The sequence below is a fragment of the Trichoderma harzianum genome (assembly GCF_003025095.1).
Source record: "Trichoderma harzianum CBS 226.95 unplaced genomic scaffold M431scaffold_7, whole genome shotgun sequence".
In the NCBI taxonomy this organism is placed as follows: domain Eukaryota; kingdom Fungi; phylum Ascomycota; class Sordariomycetes; order Hypocreales; family Hypocreaceae; genus Trichoderma; species Trichoderma harzianum.
Genome location: NW_020209255.1, coordinates 957,067 through 980,210, shown reverse-complemented (window position 1 = coordinate 980,210; position 23,144 = coordinate 957,067). Strand labels below are relative to the sequence as shown.

The 23,144-nt window shown below is 48.7% G+C and overlaps 7 protein-coding genes and 1 non-coding gene across 8 annotated transcripts; 4 read left to right on the top strand and 4 right to left on the bottom strand.

Annotated features, from left to right (window-relative positions):
• Positions 1 to 293: 293 nt before the first annotated feature.
• On the bottom strand, positions 294 to 1,039 carry M431DRAFT_87106 (hypothetical protein; the record flags this gene model as incomplete). Its single annotated transcript, XM_024923762.1, has 4 exons — positions 294 to 385; positions 449 to 570; positions 647 to 708; positions 776 to 1,039. The coding sequence occupies 4 exons, from the start codon at positions 1,037 to 1,039 to the stop codon at positions 294 to 296; spliced, it is 540 nt and encodes a 179-aa protein (XP_024773561.1).
• A 2,316-nt stretch (positions 1,040 to 3,355) lies between these two features.
• On the top strand, positions 3,356 to 4,830 carry M431DRAFT_508937 (hypothetical protein). Its single transcript, XM_024919196.1, has 5 exons — positions 3,356 to 3,539; positions 3,623 to 3,931; positions 3,995 to 4,291; positions 4,356 to 4,424; positions 4,487 to 4,830. The coding sequence occupies exons 1-5, from the start codon at positions 3,450 to 3,452 to the stop codon at positions 4,718 to 4,720; spliced, it is 999 nt and encodes a 332-aa protein (XP_024773560.1). The 5' UTR covers positions 3,356 to 3,449; the 3' UTR covers positions 4,721 to 4,830.
• Positions 4,831 to 5,703: 873 nt separating this feature from the next.
• Positions 5,704 to 6,179, bottom strand: M431DRAFT_508936 (hypothetical protein). Its single transcript, XM_024919195.1, has one exon. The coding sequence runs from the start codon at positions 5,887 to 5,889 to the stop codon at positions 5,719 to 5,721; it is 171 nt and encodes a 56-aa protein (XP_024773559.1). The 5' UTR covers positions 5,890 to 6,179; the 3' UTR covers positions 5,704 to 5,718.
• A 1,469-nt stretch (positions 6,180 to 7,648) lies between these two features.
• On the top strand, positions 7,649 to 10,417 carry M431DRAFT_86868 (hypothetical protein; the record flags this gene model as incomplete). Its single annotated transcript, XM_024923726.1, has 2 exons — positions 7,649 to 7,820; positions 8,037 to 10,417. The coding sequence occupies 2 exons, from the start codon at positions 7,649 to 7,651 to the stop codon at positions 10,415 to 10,417; spliced, it is 2,553 nt and encodes an 850-aa protein (XP_024773558.1).
• Positions 10,418 to 12,385: 1,968 nt separating this feature from the next.
• On the top strand, positions 12,386 to 12,470 carry M431DRAFT_t120. The gene has a single exon. It is a non-coding gene; the product is annotated as a tRNA-Pro (tRNA).
• Positions 12,471 to 12,669: 199 nt separating this feature from the next.
• On the bottom strand, positions 12,670 to 15,423 carry M431DRAFT_508934 (hypothetical protein). Its single transcript, XM_024919194.1, has one exon. It carries the CDS (start codon positions 15,362 to 15,364, stop codon positions 12,761 to 12,763), a length of 2,604 nt encoding a protein of 867 aa, XP_024773557.1. The 5' UTR covers positions 15,365 to 15,423; the 3' UTR covers positions 12,670 to 12,760.
• Positions 15,424 to 16,203: 780 nt separating this feature from the next.
• M431DRAFT_482731 (hypothetical protein) lies at positions 16,204 to 17,228 on the bottom strand (the record flags this gene model as incomplete). Its single annotated transcript, XM_024916063.1, has 2 exons — positions 16,204 to 16,863; positions 16,965 to 17,228. The coding sequence occupies 2 exons, from the start codon at positions 17,226 to 17,228 to the stop codon at positions 16,204 to 16,206; spliced, it is 924 nt and encodes a 307-aa protein (XP_024773556.1).
• A 2,423-nt stretch (positions 17,229 to 19,651) lies between these two features.
• Positions 19,652 to 22,129, top strand: M431DRAFT_555202 (hypothetical protein). Its single transcript, XM_024921414.1, has 3 exons — positions 19,652 to 20,047; positions 20,129 to 20,296; positions 20,375 to 22,129. The coding sequence occupies exons 1-3, from the start codon at positions 19,676 to 19,678 to the stop codon at positions 21,851 to 21,853; spliced, it is 2,019 nt and encodes a 672-aa protein (XP_024773555.1). The 5' UTR covers positions 19,652 to 19,675; the 3' UTR covers positions 21,854 to 22,129.
• Positions 22,130 to 23,144: the final 1,015 nt, after the last annotated feature.

Genomic DNA, 23,144 nt, shown 5'->3' with positions numbered 1-23,144 from the left:
TTCGTATTGTTTCATTCCCGTCTTTATTAGCGATATGCCTGGAAGTAATACTTAGAATAATGCTTTCGTTTCAATACAGCACAGAACGTCTAGAGATGTGAAAAATATTGACCCGAACCAGTTTTCGCGCTTTATTGCTAAAAAATATCCTCGTTTATACCTCACATCTTGAGATTCCGCAACCCCGAATTTTTATGTTTCTCGCGCCATTGTCTAGCCAATTTATATATCCAAAAGAAAAAAAAATTATATGCTCTTCTATTTTCCTAGAGAGCCATTATCCGACAACGATTCTAGTTTTTGACTTCACCCCCAGATTCGATTTCATGCTTGGAGTAACCGACCGCCGTCAATGATTGCCCGTTGATGTTGACGGGTTTGGCAGCTATTCAACCATAAGTTTCTCTGATCACTTCACAATAGATAGATGCATCTGAGGTAGCCTTACCGGATAAGATAAAGTAAATGCGTGCCGGCTTGTCTGTGCTATTGGTCCAACCGTGGATTGTCCCGCGCTGGACGCAGACATCACCAGCGTTCATGTGGATTTCGACATCATCGTCAAGGTGGCTAAACAAAGATATCAGCAATTGACTCTAATATAACACCCAGAATCTCGAAGAGATGCAGCATGCAGCAAACATACCAGATAACTTCTCCACTATGCAAAATGCCGAAATCCAGCGATTCGGTTCGATGGAACAGCATCTGTAAAGATTCTCAGCATCAACACCTGAAACCACCCCACCAATTGCCAATTCCAGGTCAATCATACCCCTGCCTTCTCCACATTCGGCGGGATGTCTACAACTCGCAGGACGATTCCCTTGTTATTTGCCAAATCCGTGGTCCGGACCTTAGTCGGGTCCTCCCATCCATCGTTGGACACTGGAAACTCGTGAGTTTCGAATAACACGGCAAAGTTGGCCCCTATCGGTGTCGGCTGGCATGGAATAGTGCCGTCAGCAACGACAATGGCCTTGCCCTCTGAATTGTGGCCAGTGACGATTCGTCTTGGGTCGGGGAACCAGGAAGTCATGGTGGGATGTGTAAATGTATTGGCGGCTGGGAGTGTTATCAAGAAGGGCGACCACTACAAGAACCAACCACGGGGGAAAATCTTTGAGTTATAAATTGAGACTGTTTGAATACGCTGAATACGATTTGCCAAATCACATGACATCTAAGACAGCCAACGTGTCACTTTACTACTGGCATGCGGTGTAGCTGCAGAAACTTGGCGTCACCAAGTTGCTGTTTGCAGAGGCAATTTGCGCGATGCGAAGAGGCGGGAGAAAGGAGAGCAAGCAGATGCATGCGGGCTTTCGAAGATTTACCATCTGCCTAGTACAAGTCCAGTATGGAGCCCGGCCTACATATTACCCACAGGCACAATGCCAGTGCTGATTTGTTGAGGTTTCACTGCCGGGTCTGTTCCATGCGGGGAGCTGTTGGGACCGCGCAATTGTGAGAAACTAGAGCGAGGACGAGGGACGAGTCTTACTGGGATGAAACCAGCGACTATCCGAGAACTAGTGGAAGAATGGGTTAGTGTTGGATGTGCATTGTAGCACTGATCGGGGAAGAGCCAATGGATAGAATGTTGGTCGTGTATCCGACTTGGCGAATCATCTGGGCATTCTGAGCGCATTGTCTCAGATAGCTCAATCCGTCCCAACAACTTTTTGCGATGCCAAGTGCGTATAACACGTATATGTAACAGAGTAGTTCCTATCATGATGCGAAAATCTGCATGACTGAATCAACGATTTCTTTCTTTTCGTTTTCTTTCAAGTAGGTATGATTAGCTCTGTCAACTAGTACTCTGCCTAAACCATTGAATGAAGTCATACGTAGGTACCTGTAGCCGTGATGGTGCTGTCAATGACACCCGACATTACACTTGTAAAAGCAGCACTCGAACACCTGCAGATCTCAATAGCAGCAATTGAACATCAGCTGGAATCTGGAAGCATGCACGACTTGCTGCGAGTTCCGATTGAAGGAGCGTGTAGTCCTTCTTATACTCAATTAGCGCTCGGCACTTGACTCTTCACATGCCGCTGCACTAGAGTCAAAAAAGAACACGGAAATCCAAACTGTCGGAAGGCTTGGGATCCAGTGGAGCGGATACACTCGTGTGGTACACAAGTTGGTAAGCAGTAAGCGATGAATCAACAACGAGGCACGGATCGTCTTATGCTTATTTCGTCCTACGGGCGGAGCCGTGCCAAGCAAGCGGCCTACTTTTCCGCCATTCCGGACCTTAGTTGGGCGTGTTGAAGGTAAAATGCATGCATGTCAACTCATCCCAATAGTTGACAACGAGATCAAGACCACAACCCTCCGCAGTCTGTGCGGATAAACTAGGATAAGGAGGAGCCTCAATAACAGTGGCTTGCGGAGTATGTGATGGAGGCTTATCCGCTGATGATGAATAGCCTAATAACCCCCCATACTATAAAAGCTGAATGAATGATTATCGCCGGAAGACTAGTCGGAGTTAGGTTGAGCCACCCGACGTTGACAACCTATTCTCAACACTCTACACCATAGACTATGGACAGCATATCCTAGAAAAATACTCTATCCCCTATCATGATGTGGTAATCATCGCCGCAAAAACAAGTACCGTGGAAGTGATGACAAGAAAGTAGCCGCAAAAGCAAGTGATGACAGAAAAGTAGCTTCCTTGGGCAAAGCTCACAGAAAGTCAAGCAAATCAACTTCCGCCTGTAGCTAGTCCCGCGGACCAATGAAAATGCCCGCCAGCCGAGCCAGCCTCTCAGCGATCGTGGAACCGCGAGATTGCGAATCTGGTGTCTTCGGCTAGCTGGTGCCGGGGGATCAATGGTGGGGACAGCTAGAGGTCCGCCTGAATCGTCGGCGGATGATATTGATGCCGGAGGAGAGACGGTTTTCGGCCGTGAGTCCGCTTCAATGAATAGTACAAGGAAACAAGATAATGTTGCGCGCATAGGTGAGGACATAGAGCGCTGCGTGACACAAAATGGAAGCTATGAGTGAACATTGATACTCGCAACTAAGAGAAGCACCGTCAAACTCGAGAGTTGTCATCTCAAAACTGCGATTCAATCCCAGTTCGAGATTTGTGATCATGCAATCATGCAAGGACTCCTCCGCAAAGCTCAGAGCTAAGCTCCCGTGGATTGCATGGGTGGCTGCCCACGTTTGTGAACTAAAGATCGAAACACCGAGGACCCAGTGGAGTTTGCGAGCAAATTGGATGCGACTTGACTAATTGATCAATAGCGTAATATATAAACTTGCGTGATTCGTGTGCTCTTTTCAGCTCCCCTCTATTCTTCATCGTCTACGCAAATAAAGCTGTGCAGTTTAGTTGAGCGCTTTTCCTCAACTCGTTGTATCGCAGCGTCAAACAGCCAGCCAGACGGTGTCGCAACGCAACTCAACCCTATTTCGCAACCATGTTTCAAGGCCTTGGTAGTCTCTTAACCCAGGGTTGGCCTCCGAAGCCTACTTTCACTGAAAACCAGCTGGGAGATCTCTCTGGAAAGGTTAGCAAAACTACCACAACTCTTCTTCTTAATAGTGCTTAAACTTCAAATTATCGTACTCACACCGATTTCTTGTGTGGCAGGTTGTTATTGTAACTGGTGGATATTCGGGCGTGGGATACCAGCTCGCCAAAATTCTGTATGCGAAAAACGCAGTCGTATACATTGCCGGTCGCCGTGAAGATGCCGGCCAAGACGCAATCAAGACCTTAAAGGCGGCTCATCCCGACTCCAAGGGAAGGCTAGAATTCCTGCAGCTTGACTTGGCCGATTTAACATCCATCAAGGCCAGCGCAGATGCTTTCCTTGCAAAGGAATCTCGGCTCGACAATCTTTGGAACAATGCAGGAATCATGCGGTTGCCCAAGAATTCACCCACCAAATCGAAACAGGTACGTCACATTTACATGCCCTCGACACGGCTTAATACGATGCATCTAACAATCTTCATCTAGGAGCATGAGCTGATGCTCGCTGTCAACTGTCTTGGTCCCTTCCTCTTCACAAAGTTGCTCCACCCTCTCCTTGAATCAACAGCCAAATCCTTGCCAGCAGGAAGCGTTCGCGTTGTTTGGCTAGGATCACTCATGATCCAAATCATGGCACCCAAAGGTGGCATTGATCTTGACAATCTTGACTACAAGAAGAAGTTCCCAGACATCAATGTTAGATATGCAGTTAGCAAGACTGGAAACCTCTTCATTTGCAGCGAATGGGCCAAGCGAGATGCTGAAAAGGGAATTTTCCACCTGGTAAGAGAGCCCATCATGATTTCTCGACAATTTTCGTCATACTGACTACTCTTCTACTACAAAGGCGGCCAACCCCGGCAACCTCAAAACGCCTCTGCAGCGCGACATGCCTGCGTGGGAATACTATCCGATTGTAAGTCATTTTGCATTTCACGGGACCAAATAAAGAGCAACTCTTTTTAACGCTCAAATTAGATACCGCTCCTTCACGATCCCATCTTCGGTGCTTACACAGAATTGTTTGCTGGCTTGTCTCCGGACGTCAAGCCAGAGCACAGCGGACGATTTGTCATTCCCTGGGGTCGCTTTGGCACGACTCGTCCTGACATTGATGCACACCTGGCTAAACAAGGAGGAGAGCCTACCAAGGCGACGAAATTCTTTGAGTATTGCGAGAGCCAGACCAGCGCTTATGCGCAAGATCTATGACGTTGCTGGGGAGAAGGGGGATTTGTGTGTGCGGCTCGGGATTCTTCAAAGAAATCGCAGTGTCCAGAAAGATTGTTTGTTCTCAAATAATACCTATTCGTAATATTAGCGTCGTATACATTATTCCATAACATAAAACACTTGTTATTGTATTGTTCAAGTGTGAGATTAATGATATGACGGCCGGTTGCTCACGAAACCGAATGCTGTCACCACTTGGTGCTGCCGATATCAAACTTTTTTTTTTTCAAGTCTCAGTCCAATTTTGAAGTCTCAAGTTATATCCAAGTGTCTTTAGGGGTGAGAAGGAAAAAGAAAAGAAACAGTTCCCCTGACGATCATTGGAGTCAGTATCAAACAGTTCATCACTGGAATTGGTAGATCCTGATCTCGCTACAGGTTATACGCGATGATACATGACAGAACCGCCAGAAAGCAAGACATCTGAGATTGAAACAAAGGCAAACGAGTCAACTGTCAAACTGTCAAGGAAATATGTATCACATGGGTGCGACGTATATGCGGGTCAAATTAGACAAGATCGTCAGTGGCTTTGGATCTCGAGCAGGTTTCAGGAACAGAGACAGGAACATTGTATCAAGCAAGTGAAGATGACGTCTACATGTCGAGTTGTCCCAACACAATGTACTTGTGGCATTGACACATCTCAGAGAGACTTGATCTGCCGTGAATTGTGTCATGAATTGGGATGGAGCAGCAGCCGATATTTGCTCCATTCAAAACCTTGGCAGAAAAGGGCCGGGTTGCAAGCCACATAGTCCGTATATCGTAAATACGAAGCACTCACCGACTCGACGCATGAACTGCTTGCACTCATAATGTTTCAGACTCACACAGACAAATTTGTTTACATGAAACTGCTTGTCTTAAGAGTAGATGCAGCCGAGACCATGAGATGGCCCCGTTCATGGCAGTTCCACAACTTGGAGCTCCTATCTGGCTCCAGGATCTGTGAATACGAGTCTCCAACAGCTAAACTAGGTGGCTCTAGGACGAATAAACTGGGCTCCGATAAACTTTATGGCGGTTACTATTAATATCCAGATAAAGTGCACGCGCAAGCTTGCTGGCTTAGCAGCGTGATTGTCCAAGCGAGACGAGATTCCTGATCTACTCCCAGCGGCCAACGTGGGTCCTTGTGGGTTCATTCCGTGATGTGCTTCGTGCTAAGCTTTGGGGCCTCGGTCCGTCCAGGGCCCCTGAGGGAGCTTGGGCCGGGATCTGCGAAGGGCCGTTTTCCTGTTCCTTGCTTTTTGGGCTCATCTGAGCTGAGAGCTATCTGTTAGGCAGCAATTCGGGATATCAAGGTGCGAGCAATGGTCCCAACGGCCGTCTCACGCTGACTCGTTGGTAGCCCAGAATCAGGGTTCGGTGTGAGCGATGCAGAGTTTTGCATGACTTTGCTCCTGATATCTGGGCACTAACGGTCGCAGATAAGCTTCAGGGCATCTTCCGATAGGTTGATTTCCGTCTCAAGATGACGGACGGAATCATTCGAGAAGACATTCTGGGACGCCATAGAGGAACTATCTGGCCTATGCTGGCATCCCATGTTCCCATGTGGCGGCAGTTGTTGTGGCCCCTGGCAGATTCTTATCGAAGGAGCTAGCACTGCGTAGCGAGCCAAGTAAGATTAGCTGAATCGCTGCAGAATCTTTCAAGCCAAGGCGTTTGTTAGTTTGTTAGTGTACCTGACAGGGCTGGGCTGGCTGAAGACAATGGGCAAAAAAAAGTGGTGCGGATTGCGCAAACAAAGGTCATGCTCGCCACCACAAAAACTGATGGCGTTTGCCGTTCCTGATATAAGCCGGACATGTTGACGGAATACGTGACTCCTTTTAAATATTCCATAGATATGACGTGTAATTGACCGTGATACGATATTTGTGAGTTTGATAAGCCAAAGTATGCCGTGATATACAGTACAGGTGAAAGATTTTCCATCTCATGGTTCCGGAGTATTGATGGAGAAATTATTTCGCCTCTCGCCTGATGCAGCTGCACGTGCGATAAGCCCACCACCGGCTACTCCAAACAGGCAACCCGAAGGCCGTCCCTGGTCGTATATGTACATAATCGCCAACAATCTTGGCCATCAGAACCGCTTTTCTGGTCCACCTGCAAAACTTCTCTCTATCACGCTCTCGCTAGCCCGCTGTGGATTTCGTATTATTGCTCTTTATGCGCCCGATGGCCGGCGGCGGCGCTCAAACTACCGACAGGCTAACTGGGCGGGCTTTGCAGCTAGGTTTTCCATGCCCCCAAGGGGCCGAGATACGCAGTGATGGCAGTATAAGCTGATGGAGTGGCAACGACGCAACGATCAGATGAAGAAGCTCCGATGATCACGGAAGGCGAGCCGATCATGGCAATGGCCAGCAAACTCTGTTGGCAACTATGGCGAGCATCGATAGAGTCATGGCACGGCAGGATGGAGCAAGGCGGGAAAAAAACCGGGGATGGCAAGACGGCGTCCGCCCCCCAAGTTACTCGACTTGCAAGCCGCTTTCTTCACCTTTGGCATGCGGACGTTGGCAAGTTTAGATTCCTCGCCGGCATCCCCCCACCCTCCGTCTCGCCATCGTGGCTGTAATTGCAAATCTAACTGGGTCCGGGACCCAGACAAGCTTTGCTCGCTGACATGGGACCCAACCGCTATCAAGGATGGATCACCACGCACAAGGGGGAGGGAGGGGACATTCCAGACCTGCCAGAGATCCGACCCTCCTCGACCGGCCATTACTCATCTTTAAGCTTTTTCTCTCTTATTTACATGTCACGCAGCCGTGGTAGCCGTCTCCTTCAAGACTATGCAACATCATCTCCCTTTCTCTGGCTCCAAGTCTCTCCCTAAACCCTGAGACAGGTCTCAGAGCTGGTCGCATTGGCAGTTGGCACTCCACAACAATGTCAACAGACCCCAAGGATTACGCTGAAATTGTCGATATCCCTACACCAGGCCGTAAAGGCAAGAAGCGCGTCGTCTGGAGCGAAGATGAATCCAGACGGGAGTCGGAGAGGTCATCAGCAAACCTCTCGGCTGGCCCAATTAGTCAACCGATTGCCTCTCCCGGCAGTGGTGACTGGCTCTTGAGCGCTGGCTCGCCTGGATATATCGACCATTCACCCCAGGCATCTCCCAGCCTGCAATTCACTCCCCCCGGCGCCCCGGATGCTCAGGAATTGAGACTCGCCTTAAACAAGGTGCTGCTGACAGGAGAGGAGGAGCGTCACTTTCACGAACAGCAGACGTCACCGGTCCTGACACCGATGAAATCTGGAGAACCTTCCCCAGTCCCAAGAATTCCAAGGCCAGTTTTGAGACGGAATACGAGTTACAATGTGCCCCAGGAACAAGAGGAGGCAGACAAGGCGGAGAAGCATGCCACGGAGCGGCAGCTTCGATCCATGACTGACGCACGGCAACGGGCGGATCGATTGGCTGTGTCAGTGGGCGCCTTGTACTCGCAATCTGCCCCAGGATCAAGACGAAACTCCATCGAACTTGAACGAGCATTCCAGCCCGTCATTAACGTCTCAGACGATCATGATCCAGACCTGGATGACGCCGCTATCACCACGACCAGTAGCAGCAGTACTGCTACTCTCAAGGAACCCTACTCTCTCAACACACACTCCACGATTCATCGCACCCCCCATAGCTCCCGTTTGTACCAGCCACATGAAGAGCATGACAGAGCGGAGATGCTGGTCAACTCTCATGCTAAAAACCACCTGTTCCACCCACAATTCTCGGCAACATCTGGAAGATCAACCCCAGTCATAATGCAGGCCTACGCCCAAGACTACGTTCCCAGGCCCTCTTCCTATCGTGGAGGCATCCTCTCTTCTCTGCTCAAGCTTTACCGCGATGACAACGGCGCCGACCACGGTCCAGGTAGCAGCGGGTTCACTACTCCTACTACAACGCCCTCAACACCCATCATGTCTCCGCATCCCTCGCCTCCGAATTCTAGACGCCCCTCGACTGTCAGCACTATCCGATCGCGATCATCTAGCCGACTGAGAGGCTATCACAAATCTCGGGGCTCGACTTCCTCGGTTGCTTTGGGTGAGCTCCTAAAATCATCATCCATGTTTGCAGCCCCTGGCTCCAGCGAAATATCTGATCGTCTCGCAGAGAAGATCAAGAAGGAAAAGTTTGGAAAGCCAAAGAAGGAACAGATCCGGATCACAGTTCACATTGCGGGTATCATCGCACGCCACAGATACTTGTTGAAGCTATGCCGTGCACTCATGATGTATGGTGCTCCGACGCACCGCCTGGAGGAGTACATGAACATGTCCTCGCGCGTTCTCGAAATCGAAGGCCAATTCTTATACATACCATCATGCATGATTATCAGTTTCGACGACAGCTCAACGCACACAGCAGAAGTCAAGGTAGTTCGAGTACCTCAGGGAGTTGACCTTGGCCGCCTACGAGACGTTCACAACATCTACAAGGATGTCGTCCACGACAAGCTTGGTGTGGAGGAAGCGACCCGACGCCTTGACGAAGTCATTGATCGGAAACCCAAGTTCAAGACTTGGTTCCGGGTGTTCATGTATGGTCTTGCCTCGGTTTGCGTCGCTCCATTTGCTTTCCAAGGTCGCTTCATCGATCTGCCTATTGCCTTTTTGCTGGGCTGCTTAGTTGGGCTTCTTCAGCTCGTCTTTGCTCCCAGCAACGAGCTCTACGCTCACGTCTTTGAGGTTTCTGCTGCTGTCATTACGACCTTTATCGCTCGCGGTTTCGGGTCAATCCAAGGCGGGAAGCTGTTTTGCTTTAGCGCTTTGGCCCAAAGCAGCATTGCCCTGATCTTGCCTGGGTACATGGTGCTCTGTGGATCACTGGAGCTGCAAAGCCATAACATCGTTGCCGGTAGCGTTCGCATGGTGCACGCCGTCATCTACACTCTCTTCCTAGGTTACGGTATCACCATTGGAGCTTCCCTGTACGGCATGCTCGACAGTAACGCGGCCAGTGCGACAACTTGCGACAATCCTCTCAGCTTCAACCGCGGATGGAATTTTCTCTTTGTTCCAGGCTTCACGTTGTGCTTGTGCATCATCAACCAGGCCCAGTGGAAGCAAACACCCGTCATGACTATCATGTCCCTCGCCGGCTTCTGCGTCAACAGCTATTCAAGCCAATACTTTGAGAGCAACAGCCAAATCTCCAACATGCTCGGCGCCCTAACCATTGGTATCCTGGCCAATCTGTACTCGCGACTTGGACGACACGTGCAAAACGCCTGGCTAGATCTTGTAGAGTGGTGGCAGGCGCGAGTCCAGCCTCGATTTTCCAAGAAGAAGCAAGAGATGCCTCCGACGCCCGACGAAGAATCCAGCATGGGAACACCTCCAGATCAGCCACAGCGACTACCCAGGAAAGTCGGCTATAGTCTTGCTGCTGCAGCCATGCTCCCGGCCATTTTTGTCCAGGTGCCTTCCGGTCTGGCTGCGAGCGGTTCCCTATTGGCTGGCATCAACTCAGCAAATCTGCTAAACAAAAACGCATCCTCCTCCAGCAATTCTCAGATCGACGGCACCGCGTTTACCGTGCTATTGAGCGTCATCCAAGTCGCAATCGGCATCAGCGTGGGCCTCTTCATGAGTGCCTTGATCGTCTACCCGCTAGGGAAGAGGAGAAGCGGGCTATTCAGTTTCTAATTTCTAATAACGACAATAATCTCTTTGCATCTGTTTTTTTTTCCTTATTTTGTTTTCTTACTCTTCCTATTCTTTTCTTTTTCAGCGTTTGCGAGCAAACACTCCTAGAGCTAGAGCCAGGAGCAGCATTTCATCATGTCAATTTACTTCTACTTTCTTCTATTTTTATCTTGGAGTACGGCGGAGATGAGGATCATTATGTCACTATCCACATACTACAAGATCTATTATAAAGAGACGGGCAACAGAATACTACAAGCCGCAGGATACGATCTAATACGCACCGCTATTCGCACAAATACAACAAGACAAGCGGCTCCAATTGTTTAACTTCATTCCAATTTTTTTTTTTTTTCAGTACTTAGCGTTCTGGTTTTTCTTTTTCTAGCGGCAGGAGTTGGACGGGTATTTTGTTTTCTTCGGATCTTAGATGTCTCACACATAAACACAACATACATCATATACAGCGTCCTTTTCTACTTTCCTTTGGAGCAACTACATACAGGCGATAGATGGGGGAGCTAGATATACACGGCTTAGATACCTTTTTTTATTAGAAATCTTGAATCAAGAGATTCCACAACCTTATGATCCCTGAATGTTTCGCGTACGCCGTAGAAGCTTTCAGACACACATGAGAGACTGTGCCGTTATGAAACGCAAGCCACTATCCTCCAATTACTATATCATCTCCTCGTATTAAGTATCTGTCGCATAGGAAGTACTTCTTTTATACGCCCCATTTCTTCCTGCCACTTCAGCTAATTATCTCACACCCGCTATGTAAATGGCCTCAAGGGAGATTATGGAATGGGCCAACTGAGATGTATCACAGCCACGTGCTTTTGATGGTCAGCTGGTGCTGAAGCAGTGGTAACGAGAGGCCAGAAGATGATATGTGGCTTGGGAAGAGAATGTATGAGGTTTGAGTTGAATATGCGGGGGAGCGACATGTGATGCTTTGGGTATAGGGGCGTGAACGTTTGAGAGTGAAGGAGTTTAGTTTCACCTCTGAGGACTCAAGTAGAGGGTTAGAATGAGAATCGATGTTTATATCTATATGAGTATACCTAGATATGGGTGATAAGAGCAGCTTCACAAAGATGAAGCAAGAGACTACAGCCCAAAAGACAGCAAGGCGTGATTATACCCAGTACGACTGCTTAGACATTTTGAAGCACTACATCTGAAACCAGGAAACCAAGTAATTGGCATGTGTCATCCTGATATCATGTGCAGAATTGGTCATCGGAGCCCCAGTTGTCCATGTCTTATACATTGAGCAAGGGTACTTCATCTCACGATCTGATCTAGCTACAAATTACGTTATATCAGACCTCGCAGGAATTCCGCTTTAAGTGTTTTCTGATCAAGTGACGTCCCGGTATGCTTCGTTAAAACCTAGGTAATTTGGTAAGGCTGTTTGATATTGCTTAGTTGCTCGGTGATGGTTTCGTCTTTGGGTTTATGGTGAAGGCTAAGCTAACTGAACAATTTCACGATGTCGCTGTAAGATTACTTACTCTGCTTGATAGGTATTCTGTATATCGGAAGCTACCATAAGGATGAAACAACAATACAATGACTGCTCTACTAAAACTTGAATACAATGAGCAATAAAAGATTTAATCAATCGCTTTACTCCTTGCGACTACTCATTTGGTTTGCTATTTCTCTTTCGTTGAGGCTGTACATCAATATTTACGCTTACCCTGGATTAGTTCGCCTCGAAATGGGCCAAGAGTTGCACCACCGCCCACCAGCCTCAACGCAGGACCCAGCCGCACTGACATAAAATTTCTTATGCTAATACAGAAGCGATTGATGCCATAGTATTAAAAATAAATCCAACATGAGCCAAATCATGCTTTCCAAAGCCTCAGTTCATGATCTAAACCCAATGTGTTGTCCAATGTTGCAGCGTTTATAAAGTACTTCCACGAGGCTTATTCCCGTCAAAAAGTTACCGGCCAAATGGTCTAGTGGTATGATTCTTGCTTTGGGTTACCGACTCAACTGCAAGAGGTCCCGTGTTCAATCCACGGTTTGGCCCCAAACCTTTCTTTTTGATTTTTTTCTCTGTTTTCTTTTTGGATTTTTTCTCCGTCCATCGTCATCCGGGTCGCAGACATTTGCTTACATGGCGAATTGAGATATTTTTTGGTTGATAGACTCGTTGATCAACAAGTATTGCGAAGTGGAGTGCTGTTTATCCATGGCCATGATGATGCCCCTTCTAGTCACAGCACTTACACTTACAAATCTCTTACACGACATTGTACAAAACACCACTTTCATTCATAATATCAGATTAACATTGCTTCATCATATTATAACATCTACTTAGTCCATGACTTTAAGCATATCATACGCCTTGTGTGAAATCACCTTCTTAACCGTCGCTAACGGATTCATCTTCGCCTTCTTCGTCTTCTCAGTCGCAGTAATCTCCACCATATCCTCATCCTTCACATCTACTTCTCCCTCCTCTTCCTCTTCCTCCTCAGCCTCAAACATTCCATTATCCATAAACACCTTCAACATGCCCTGCGAATACCCGCTCACCAATGCCGTGCCCGCTTCCCCCGCAAGCACCGGCTTCGGCGCAGTTCCACCCGCTCTTCCACCAGCGAGATTCCAAAACACCAGCTCCGGCAGCTCATACCCGTGCTCCTCGTATTTCGCTTTGATCCTCTCATAGGAGGACGACCACGTCGCCTGTTTTTGAGGTCCATCCGATCCATAGTAACTGTAGCTGCTCTCTGCTGAGTCGAACTGCATGTCACTGAACACAAACACGCGCTTCACCATGTCCTTCTGCTTGAGCTTGTTTTCGATGGCCAGGGGAAGAATCAACTGTTCGAAAACAGCCACGAAATCCGTATTCCCACCCCAAGGCGCACGCATAATCTCCTGAACCTTCTCGGGAAACGTCTTGTTCATACTGATAGACTTGATCGACGGCCGCGAGTGGAACGTGATAAACTTGCCGCCAAACGGCTCCTCAGTCACCTCTGCAACCAAAAGAGACAGTCCAATCGCAGAGTGCATGGGCGTAGTGCCGTCCTTGAAGACGGGGCCGCCCATGCTTCCAGATACGTCGCACACTGCAATGCACGAAGACAGAGTGCCCGAGTCCTTTATCCGCTGAACGAGCGTCTTCCACTGGCCATCGGCAACCTTGGCCTCAATTTCCCTCATGGTGTGGTTGATGAGCTCCTGTTGGCTGAGATGCTTCAGGTTGGATGAGGGAGCCTTCGATGCAGCGCGAACTAGTGTAGAGGGCAACAAGACAGCTCCCGAGATATTGGCCTTTCCCTCGGCAACCTTGCCAATGTACTCTTGGAAGCGATCCAGATCCTTTGCAATAAAGACTCGGGTGTAATTCTTCATCGCGATGGACGGCACGCGCTCGTACTTGATCTTGTCGAATGTATTGGCGCTGATATCCCGCTCCACGACTTCAAGGTGCTTTCTCAGGGCAGACACGTCTTTGCGATACTCCTCTCGTGCATAGCGTAGGTATATCTCCCGACTATCTGATGCAGAGACTACGCTCGCAAGCGACTCTCGCGGATACAGGATTTCGGCGATGGAGCTGATGATGCAGGTATGCCTATCGTGGAAATTGCCATGCGAAGGAGCCCATTTTGCACAGAGAGAGATGCCCCTTTTGGCTCTGGGATCAGAGTCCCGGAAAGCTGCCAGGTCAGAGTGAAGCTGCTCAGCAAAGAGTCGCGCCACGGCGACATGTAAAGTTCGGTAAACGGCATTGGTGTTGAATCTGTCCATGGAGGCCGCATGCCGGTCATCTCGTTCCCGGTGCCTGGCCAACTTGAGGTTTCCTATACGTACTATCTCTTCCTCCAGGGCATGTGTTGGGTCTGCGGCTTTTAGTTCTCGCTTCTCAGCCCTTATTCGAGCCGCTTCAGCTTTTGCTTGAGACTCCTCAAAGGCTGCGACTTGCTGGGCGAATTCGGGGTTTCCAATGCGAACTGTCTGTTCTTCCAAGACGTGTCTGTTGGGCTTCGCTCGCATCTCCTTGGCCTTTGCCCTCTGTTTAGAAGCCTCTATGGCGGCTGCACGCTTTGCTGACTTGGCTGATCGAGGGGTCTTTGCAGAGCTCACACCATCCCTCTTCCTTTTTCGCCTCGCCAGCACAGCGTTCTTGATATCCTCGTCTTCCACATTCAAGACATCCCTAGGATTCTCAAGAACATCCAGCTTCTTCTCCATCGCCAAAACAAGGATATTCAGCAAGTCCTTCCAGTAGCCGTGCGAAACTCCGTGACGAACATCATACTGATCAACTGCATTCTCATCCCCTTCACGCTTTTCCACTTTGACATACCCTTCATCATTCTCGTTCTCCTTCTTGACCTTCTTCTCGATGATTGGCCGGCTGAGCCATCTCAAGTTACCGACCAGCGTGAGCGGGTGATTCTTCACCAGCCAGCCAGCGGCACGGTAGAAGACGTTTTTCGAGCTCTTGCCCAAGTGTATTGAGCGCGTATTGAAGATGATTTTCAGAGTGATGAGTGGGTGTACAGCCCAGGCAGCGTCGAGCAGCTCCTTCAGCCGAGGACCGGAAACGACTTCTTCCATTTCGAACAAGAGGTCGACCAGTGCGTTTTGAGTAGATCGAAAGGCAACGTCCGAGTTCTCCGTCAACATGCGGTTTAGAAACTCTTCGTCTTCCTTTTTCTGATCTGTTTGGGATGATTCCTTCTCTTCGCCAGCAAGAGTGATGCCGTCCATTGAGTCTTCCATTTCCAGGGACTCCATCGACATCACCCCATATTCACCCCGCAGTTCATCGGAGACATAACTGTCAAAGGCGGCAGGTGATTTGAACAAGGCATCATGGGTAGGGAAAAGGACAGGGTATGATGTCTTCAAGAACCAGGGCACCTCTTGGGCCTGGACCTGATCTTCGGTTGCTGCCATAATGAGGGCGGCCGCAACGTCTGGGGGATAAATATGGAAAAAAAATTGAAAAAAGAGAGCTCATGACTCTAGGATATATATATGTGAATATATGTGTTGTTGGTCAGAAGTTCTTGGCAAGCTGTTAGTCATACGGCGCAAATCCTACGGAGCTTAAAGAGGCTCGCCGAGGTGACTCAGACGGCATGCAGGCAGAAGCCACATGAAGCCGCATTGGTCAAAAAGAGAACGGGCGCCGTTGAACGGATGAAGCATCGTGATTGGACCGTTGGCGAAGATGGAAATGATGGGTTATCAGTGGTTCGGTAAAGTAATTCTGCTCGAATCTGGTGTCTCGCATGTGAGGCTGATTGCTAGGCTTAAGCAGCTTGGCAGCATAGCCCCGGACTCTAGACTTAGCGTGCTCGGCTTGACTGGGTGACATCTCAAGATCGATCTTAGCGGCAAAAAAAAGAAAACAGTGATCGACAACGGCGATGGACTACTAGTAGTAAGCACTGGTAGGTAGTCGCATAAAAAAAGCAATAGGACAAGTAGTGAAAGTTCATGAGCTATATTTTGCTCTTGATAAAAAGAGAAAGAAATAGCTAGCTATATACATATGGTATCTCGTAGATCAGCAACGTGGAAATCATTAATTAGTATAAAGTGGTAAGTAAAAAGAAACGCCATGCTTCGTCAGATGCATCCGCTGGCTAACAAGAAAATGCAAGAGTATGTCGTCAAGTGGTGTCACAGCTTGTCCTCCGCCATGTGACTCCGATGGCGATGATGATGATGATGATGATGTTGTTGTAGTAGTAGGGAGAATATGCGTATGCTGTACGTAGCATATTTGCTTAGAGACGTTTGGAGATCGTTTCCAGATATTGCTGCTCTTCCTGGGTGAGATAGACGTGCTCAGGCACAATGACCTGTCCAGGCTTGATGATGATATCGGCGGCATAAATGGTGTCCTCTTTTTCCAACTCGGTCTCGGCAGCGGCATTCGCCTCGACATCGGAAACGTATCTCGCATCGCCTTCTCCGCTGCTAGCGTCCTCAGGCTTGGATTCAGTTTCCTTGGCCTTCTTCTTGGATGATCGACGGCGAAACATGGAGTTGGGCTGCCTCACATCTTCAGGAGACCACCAGTAGACGGGAAATTGGCGCTCGATGTTGTTAATGAGGAGGGCTGCGCCAAGCATCAAAGTGCATCCCAACAACATGACGGGGATCAGAAACCAGCCGACTTGGATAAGAGTTGGATCAACGACGGCCAATAGCGCGGTTGCACCAGCCGGAGGGTGAACGGTCTTGGTGAGTGCCATCATTGCAGTAGCAGAAGCGCAAGCCAGAGCACCGCCGAGCCATTTGATGTCTTCGAAGTTGTCACTGAGAAGGAAGAGCTTTCCAACGGCACAACCAATGATGGCGGAGATGACCTGGCCGCTGATGGCGTTTCGCGGTTGCGCAAGAGGCGATTCAATGGCGTAGAACTCAAGGACGGCAGCAGCACCCTGGACGTAGCATCACCAGTTAGTTGCAACAATCATAAAATGTGCGTATATGCGTATACTTATACACGTATTCGTACCAGATATTTCTAAGATCGACTTACAAAACTGCCCACGATGAGAGGCACGTGGTGGGGTGGGAACGAGGCGACGTGCTTTCCAACGGCTTCAATCATGGCAATAGCACCAAAGACGCCGAGGAAGGCCCAGAAAATGGGCATCAAGTTGCCCGTTCCCTGAGGCTTCGTCTTGCGAAAGCCAAACCAGTAGGCGATGGGGTAAGGGATGTGGTTCCATGGCGGAGGAGGGATCAGGGGATTGAGGAACCGGTCAATGTTAAAATTCCAGGAATGGTGGATGGGCGCCATCGTGTCGGCTTGTCGCAGCTGAGGCTGGTATAACACGCGTTGATGCTGGCTATGTCAGAGAGGAAGGAGGTTTAGTCGTCGTGATGTTGTTTCGACACAGTTATGAGCGAGTGCTGGTGGCGAGAAGATACTGCTCAAGTTGAGGCAAAGGTTGTTGACCAGTCGAGAGAAGGTGAGCTGAGACTGAACTGAATGGTCATCAAGGCTCGCCAAGGCCACGAGGGAATGGGCCACCTAATATACAACACCCGCCTCGAAATAGTTTAAAGAGAGAAAAGAAAAAATCGAGAAGAAAAAGACGTAAAAGCCGAAAAGATGACGAGGGATGTTTGTGTGTGCCGCGGAGATTTGTCGAGCTGCATCCAAAGATGAGGAGAACGTAGACGGCCGGACTAACAGGCGTCAAGTACACCGCGCGTACCTCGGGATTGGCGAGACTCGGTGATGCGCAGGAACAGGAGCTGGGGAAAAGGTATCGGACACAGCGCGAGTACGACGAAAAACAAGAAGCAGGAAATGCTGGCTCGCATCTGTGCGGAACTGGCTTGGTTCCAGCAGCGGCCAGTCAGAGGGAAAGCTTGTACGTAACAAAAGCAGCCCTTTGAGGAAACCGCAGCCCTGCCGACCCCTGCGGCAGCTGGGAGCCCCACAGCTTTCCCTTTTTGCGGGAGTCGGGGGTTGGGTTTTAGCGTGCTAACGAAGTGGGGTTTGCATGAAGTAGTTTGAGGTATCTTTTGGCAATGGGAATTGTGCCATTGGGGTTGACGATGTTGGCATTAATGGCTTCAAATTGTATCAATTTACTGGAACTTAACTGTATGTGTTTATTACTGTATATATACCTACGTACATAACATGTAGTATTACAGCAAATTTTAATATCTAATAAGTAACAGTTTACTCGTCTCATTCTACCCTTGCTTCAAGCATTGTATTACTACAGACATTAGGAGGTAGTCCCACCAACTCTCCGCATTGCAATTGCCAGACTACTATATGCCTGAATCATTCATCCAATTCATTCAAAAGCCCACCTGACCGTACCTTTCTAGTAATCAATCCATTACCCTAGCCCGCAGCTGCATAGACTACTCGCTATTCGCAATTCATCAGTGCAGCCTTTCCCCGGAAACGTTTGCGTTGCGGTACTTGCCGGTACAAGCGTTCGGGTTTGGCTCGGAATCAGCACGCCGGAATACAGCCGGTGCAGCGCCAAAGCAGCAAATCGGGCAGCGCGAAATCGCCAAAAATCTGCTTCGGCACGCATCGCGGGAAAGGAGTTTTGGAATTCTTTTTGTTCTAGCACTGCATATGATGTCTTCTAGGGGAGGATTTATTCTCCGGTCTAGCTGCATTGGGGCCCGTTCATCCCGGAAAACCGTTTGTCTTGGCTTGTCTATTGCATTCACTTCTATGGATGCTTTTCTTCCTTTTGCCCTGTCCTTATGACGTTGCTTCTCGAAGCCAAGCTAGTCCCACTTGGCCGACATAAAATCGACGCCCGGTCGATTCGCTTCAGCGTCACTCGGCAGCCTTGCAGCCGTTTTTTTGCTTTAGCTTGCTTACGTAGCATTCGCAGAAACCTTCTCAAAAAGGAAATGCCTGGCTCTAAAAATACAAGCCGTTAACCCGTTGCCGACAACCGATCAAACAATGTTTCAAGCTGTTTTTCTGCAGTGAATCATCTCCCGAGATAGGCAACTTTCGACGTGAAATGAGTTTTTTTTTCTTCTTTCTTTTTTTTAATTTACATGATGGTATCGGTTCTTGACTCGGCAGATGAAGATGCGGCATGAGCTGACTTTGCTCTCACCTTGTGCACATATCATAGAGTACCTATTCTAGGCTATGAGAATGACACATTAGATCCATCCTATGCTCCGGAGCTGACCCAGGCAGTCAACGAGATTTCGCCAAAAGTCTAATAACTTGAATACTAAATATACTATGCCTATACTCCATGGTATATCGTCACATCTCTCTTGACGATTTGCATCAGATTCTCCTATGGTCTAGTATCCTGCCAAGCTCAGATGTCTCTACAGTTGCAACTCGACCCTCAGCAGTTCATCCCAAGTATCTAGATGAAACTGCCGCTAATGCAGCTCACTCTCCTGCGAAGTTTGCCAGCTGCACCTCTTGGAGATAGTTGTCTGTGATTCACTGTCACTGTAACCTCGTGCTTTCCTCAGGCACCTAGATGGCTGTCAAGATGAAGCAAACGTCCAGTGAAGGCATTCTGCCGGTGTTGACGATGGCAGCTCGTGCACTATAGTAATTCCCAACACAGTAAAACGCACCTCACCGCCCAAGGCCTCTGCACTCCTTTGCCTTCAACTGCAGCTTCTTCTTCCATCCTGCAGCTTTGTTCTCTGCCTCCACCTTCTCTCATTGTTCCTCAAAGCCACAGCTTCAGAGTGCATGACCATTGTCCCCCATTCAATACAATGGCTGCACAAACTACGGGCAGGCTAATTGATCTCACGCCTCCTCCATCCGTCATGGCTTCCCCTGTGGTCCTCAACTCGACCTCTTTCCATCATGGAGACCAGGGTGATGATACCGTATCTGCTGATCCTCCGGCGCAGCATACAATTGGCCAATCGAATGTTTCCCCTTCTCAGGCATTCATCACTGCTCCAGGACAGAGTTTGGAGATCGAAGCAAACAACTACAACAACAGCAATCAAGATAAGGGACATGGCAATGAGCATCAGCGAAGCTATAAGAAGCGTGCTGAGTGTCTTGAAATCTTTCAAGAAATCCAGAATGCTTTGTGGCGACAATTTCATCAGATACAGAGTATTGTTTTTGACAGTGTAAGTCGACAACCGCCACCTCTCACTTACACAAGCTAGTAGATACATGTACATATGGGCTAACATGATTCCTCTCGACAGAAAGAAGTTGAGCACGTACTTCAAGAATTGGCGGAGGAAGAATTGGACATCGATTTAGTTCGCGCCCTCCGAACGCTGGGCAATTCTCTCACCGGGGTTCGACACATTCTCAAGGGCAATATCATCATGATGGAGGAGGCAAAGGCCAATTCATCGCTTTCCAGTTCGGTATGTGCAAGAGACATGTCTAACAGTCATCTGTCCATGTGGCAAGATGGGTAGAGTACTAACTGAGTTGTGTGATAGGAGTCTGGCAGTTCAACTCCGCAATCCAACGAACGAGGCGTGTCAAACAGCAGGGCAGAATCACCGGACACCGTCGACACAGAGATTGATCTTTTGCTAGATGACGACCTTCCAGATGAGCAGATTATTGATATGACTAATCTTACTGATGATGATGATCAATTCCTAACCGAAAACTGGGATATGGAATTGCCAGAAGAAACCGTCTCGTTTGTTGATACCCCAGGAGGAAACGCACCCTTTCACCTAGATTTGGAGTATCAGTCCGATGTGGCAGAGGTCTATGTGACCACTCCAACCACAGGGCTGCAAAGCCGTCGCGTCATGCTCACAAACTTGCCGCCTGACGCAACCATGTCTCAGGTCACACGAGGCATTCATTGCTGTGGTGGAATCCTTGGCATCATGATACTCAACACTGCCCCAATTTTTGGCAATGATACCAAGACCGCCATGCTCGAGTTCGTGTATCACCAGTCGGCCGCCGAGTTTACACACGACACCAACACTTCTCCTCTCTTATACAAGGCCAGAAACGGTGACGTCTATAGTGCCAATGCATGGCTGATCTCATCTTCCTCCTATGGTTTCGGCAGAATTGACAAGGGCCTTCTTGATAATGGGTGTGCTCGTCGTTTCCTTCTTAAAGGGTTTCCGAAGGAGTGCATATGGTTCTTCATCAGCACCATTGGCATCAACAATATCGTGTCTGCTGACTACAATGAGGCAAATGACGGATTGACTGTTGAATTTGCAACTCTCTTTCAAGCAAACAAAGCTGATTGGCTCATCTTCTCAGGAAGATTTTCCGACTTTTACACTATTAACCTCGACGATGCAAAATTTCGCATGTTCCTGGCTGATTCGACGCACACATACGAGCCTTTGTCCAGAATCCGTCTTCGTCAACGTGAAATTCCAATCTCGCATCCCTTCGGAGACGATTTGGAAGAGCAGTGGAATCGTTATCCGTACAACGACTACTTGCCTCCTCACCTTCGGAAGTCGGCCGCCGAAATGGGACCAACACGGGTCTCTCAAAAGACCCGCTTGGCATTGCAGTACGACATTGACGAAAGCGAAGTCGACGACTACCTCGACGACCTCGAGGCCCACAAGGACACCGAATACCGTATCATAGGCAGCGACATCACCTTGACTCGCCGCAAATGGGGCTGGAAAATATCAGCCGAGGACGAGGCCAAGCTTCTCCTGGAAAACACGCTCCACGAGCCCGACTGGGCAGATTACTGGGATGAACACTTCAAGGCGTGTGGCGAGATCAATCGTCGCAAGTGGGAGCACTACGGCATGGTGGCCAAGCATCGCCGCGAGAAGGCCGAAGAGCAAGGCCTCGCCCCGGACATGGTACCCAAGTGTCCGAAAAGCTGTGAGATGGGATGCCGCGACATTAAGGCAGTGCCTGCGGCGACTGTCGTGAAGAAGTTCCTTGAGAGCTCTAAGAGAGCTCTTGATTAGATGGAACGGGGAGAGTGATTGGATGGAGTTTGGGGGGGGGGGGGGACGAGGACATTTGCTTACAAGGGAATTAACATTGCTTCGAGCTGACCGTGGTTATTATTCAAGGGATTTGGAACAGAAAATAGTATTCGGGGATTCACTTTTGATTTCAAGCAGGCTTCATTACGGCTATACGCTCTAGGTTCATCATTAGGAGAAGAGAGCACACGCGTACCTGAGGAGCATAGTCTCGCAGGTTATTATTTATACTAGTATGCCGATTTGTCATTTCACGTTTATTATAGCCGGCCGCATAATATCTGCCACAGGTTTGAGGATGAATCATATATGCAGACTCTTCTTCAAAACGTAATGCCCGCATTAGTCCATCTCCACATCCTCATGCAAGATCTACAATCGTCTTAGCGTAACTGTATGTTTCCTGTTCGTCAGAGCTGAGAACCCATTATCGGCTTGTCAAAACCCCAAGGGGAATCGGGCAATCCGCTAGTAATCAGCTGAAAAACATGCTCAGAAGTGTAGTTCGCCTCCCCAATATATATATCTCTCCAGAATACCTCGTATCACATTCCACCATTCACCCCATCATCGTCAACTAAAACAAAACACCCAATCCTAAGTTCTATAACACTTCTCCTTCTACGTCACCATATACACAACTATCCTCTTCCCAAGCACCTCCATAAAAGTACTCGATTTAAACACTGTCTTCAACACCCCCGTAGGCGCCTACATCCGCCCCTCAACAACAAGCTCAATCACAATAACGGCCACCACAAACTATCACACCAAAAACCTCTGCAGTTTCTCATCCATCACCGTCCCCTGTGCTGGTATTCCAAGCTGCATTGACCATGTCTCCGTCACCTTTGACGACGTCCTGGTCCTCGATACCGACATCTCGGAAAGCTTCATGAATTTCACCCTCTATCCTGACCAGGACTTGGAGTTTCTAGATGGCGTCAAAGAGATAAATGTTGTGCTAGACGCCAGTATCCCCAGCGATTCCAATGGATTGGTTATCAAGGATATTTCGATGAAGCTGTTTGAAGATTATAACTGAACTGGTCGTTACATCATACTGAGTGCTGTGACTCAGCAGTAGATGAAACAGTTATGGGAGATTGTCAAAGAAGGAGAAAGGGCCATTTATCCTAGACTTTAGGCCATGATGTTAAGGGATAAATACATCTGAGATAGGGTACACAACGAGAAGAACTACCTGACTTCCGTCAGAATCGTCGTCTCCTGAGCTCCGTATTTACTTAATTAGCAGGGTGATAGAATT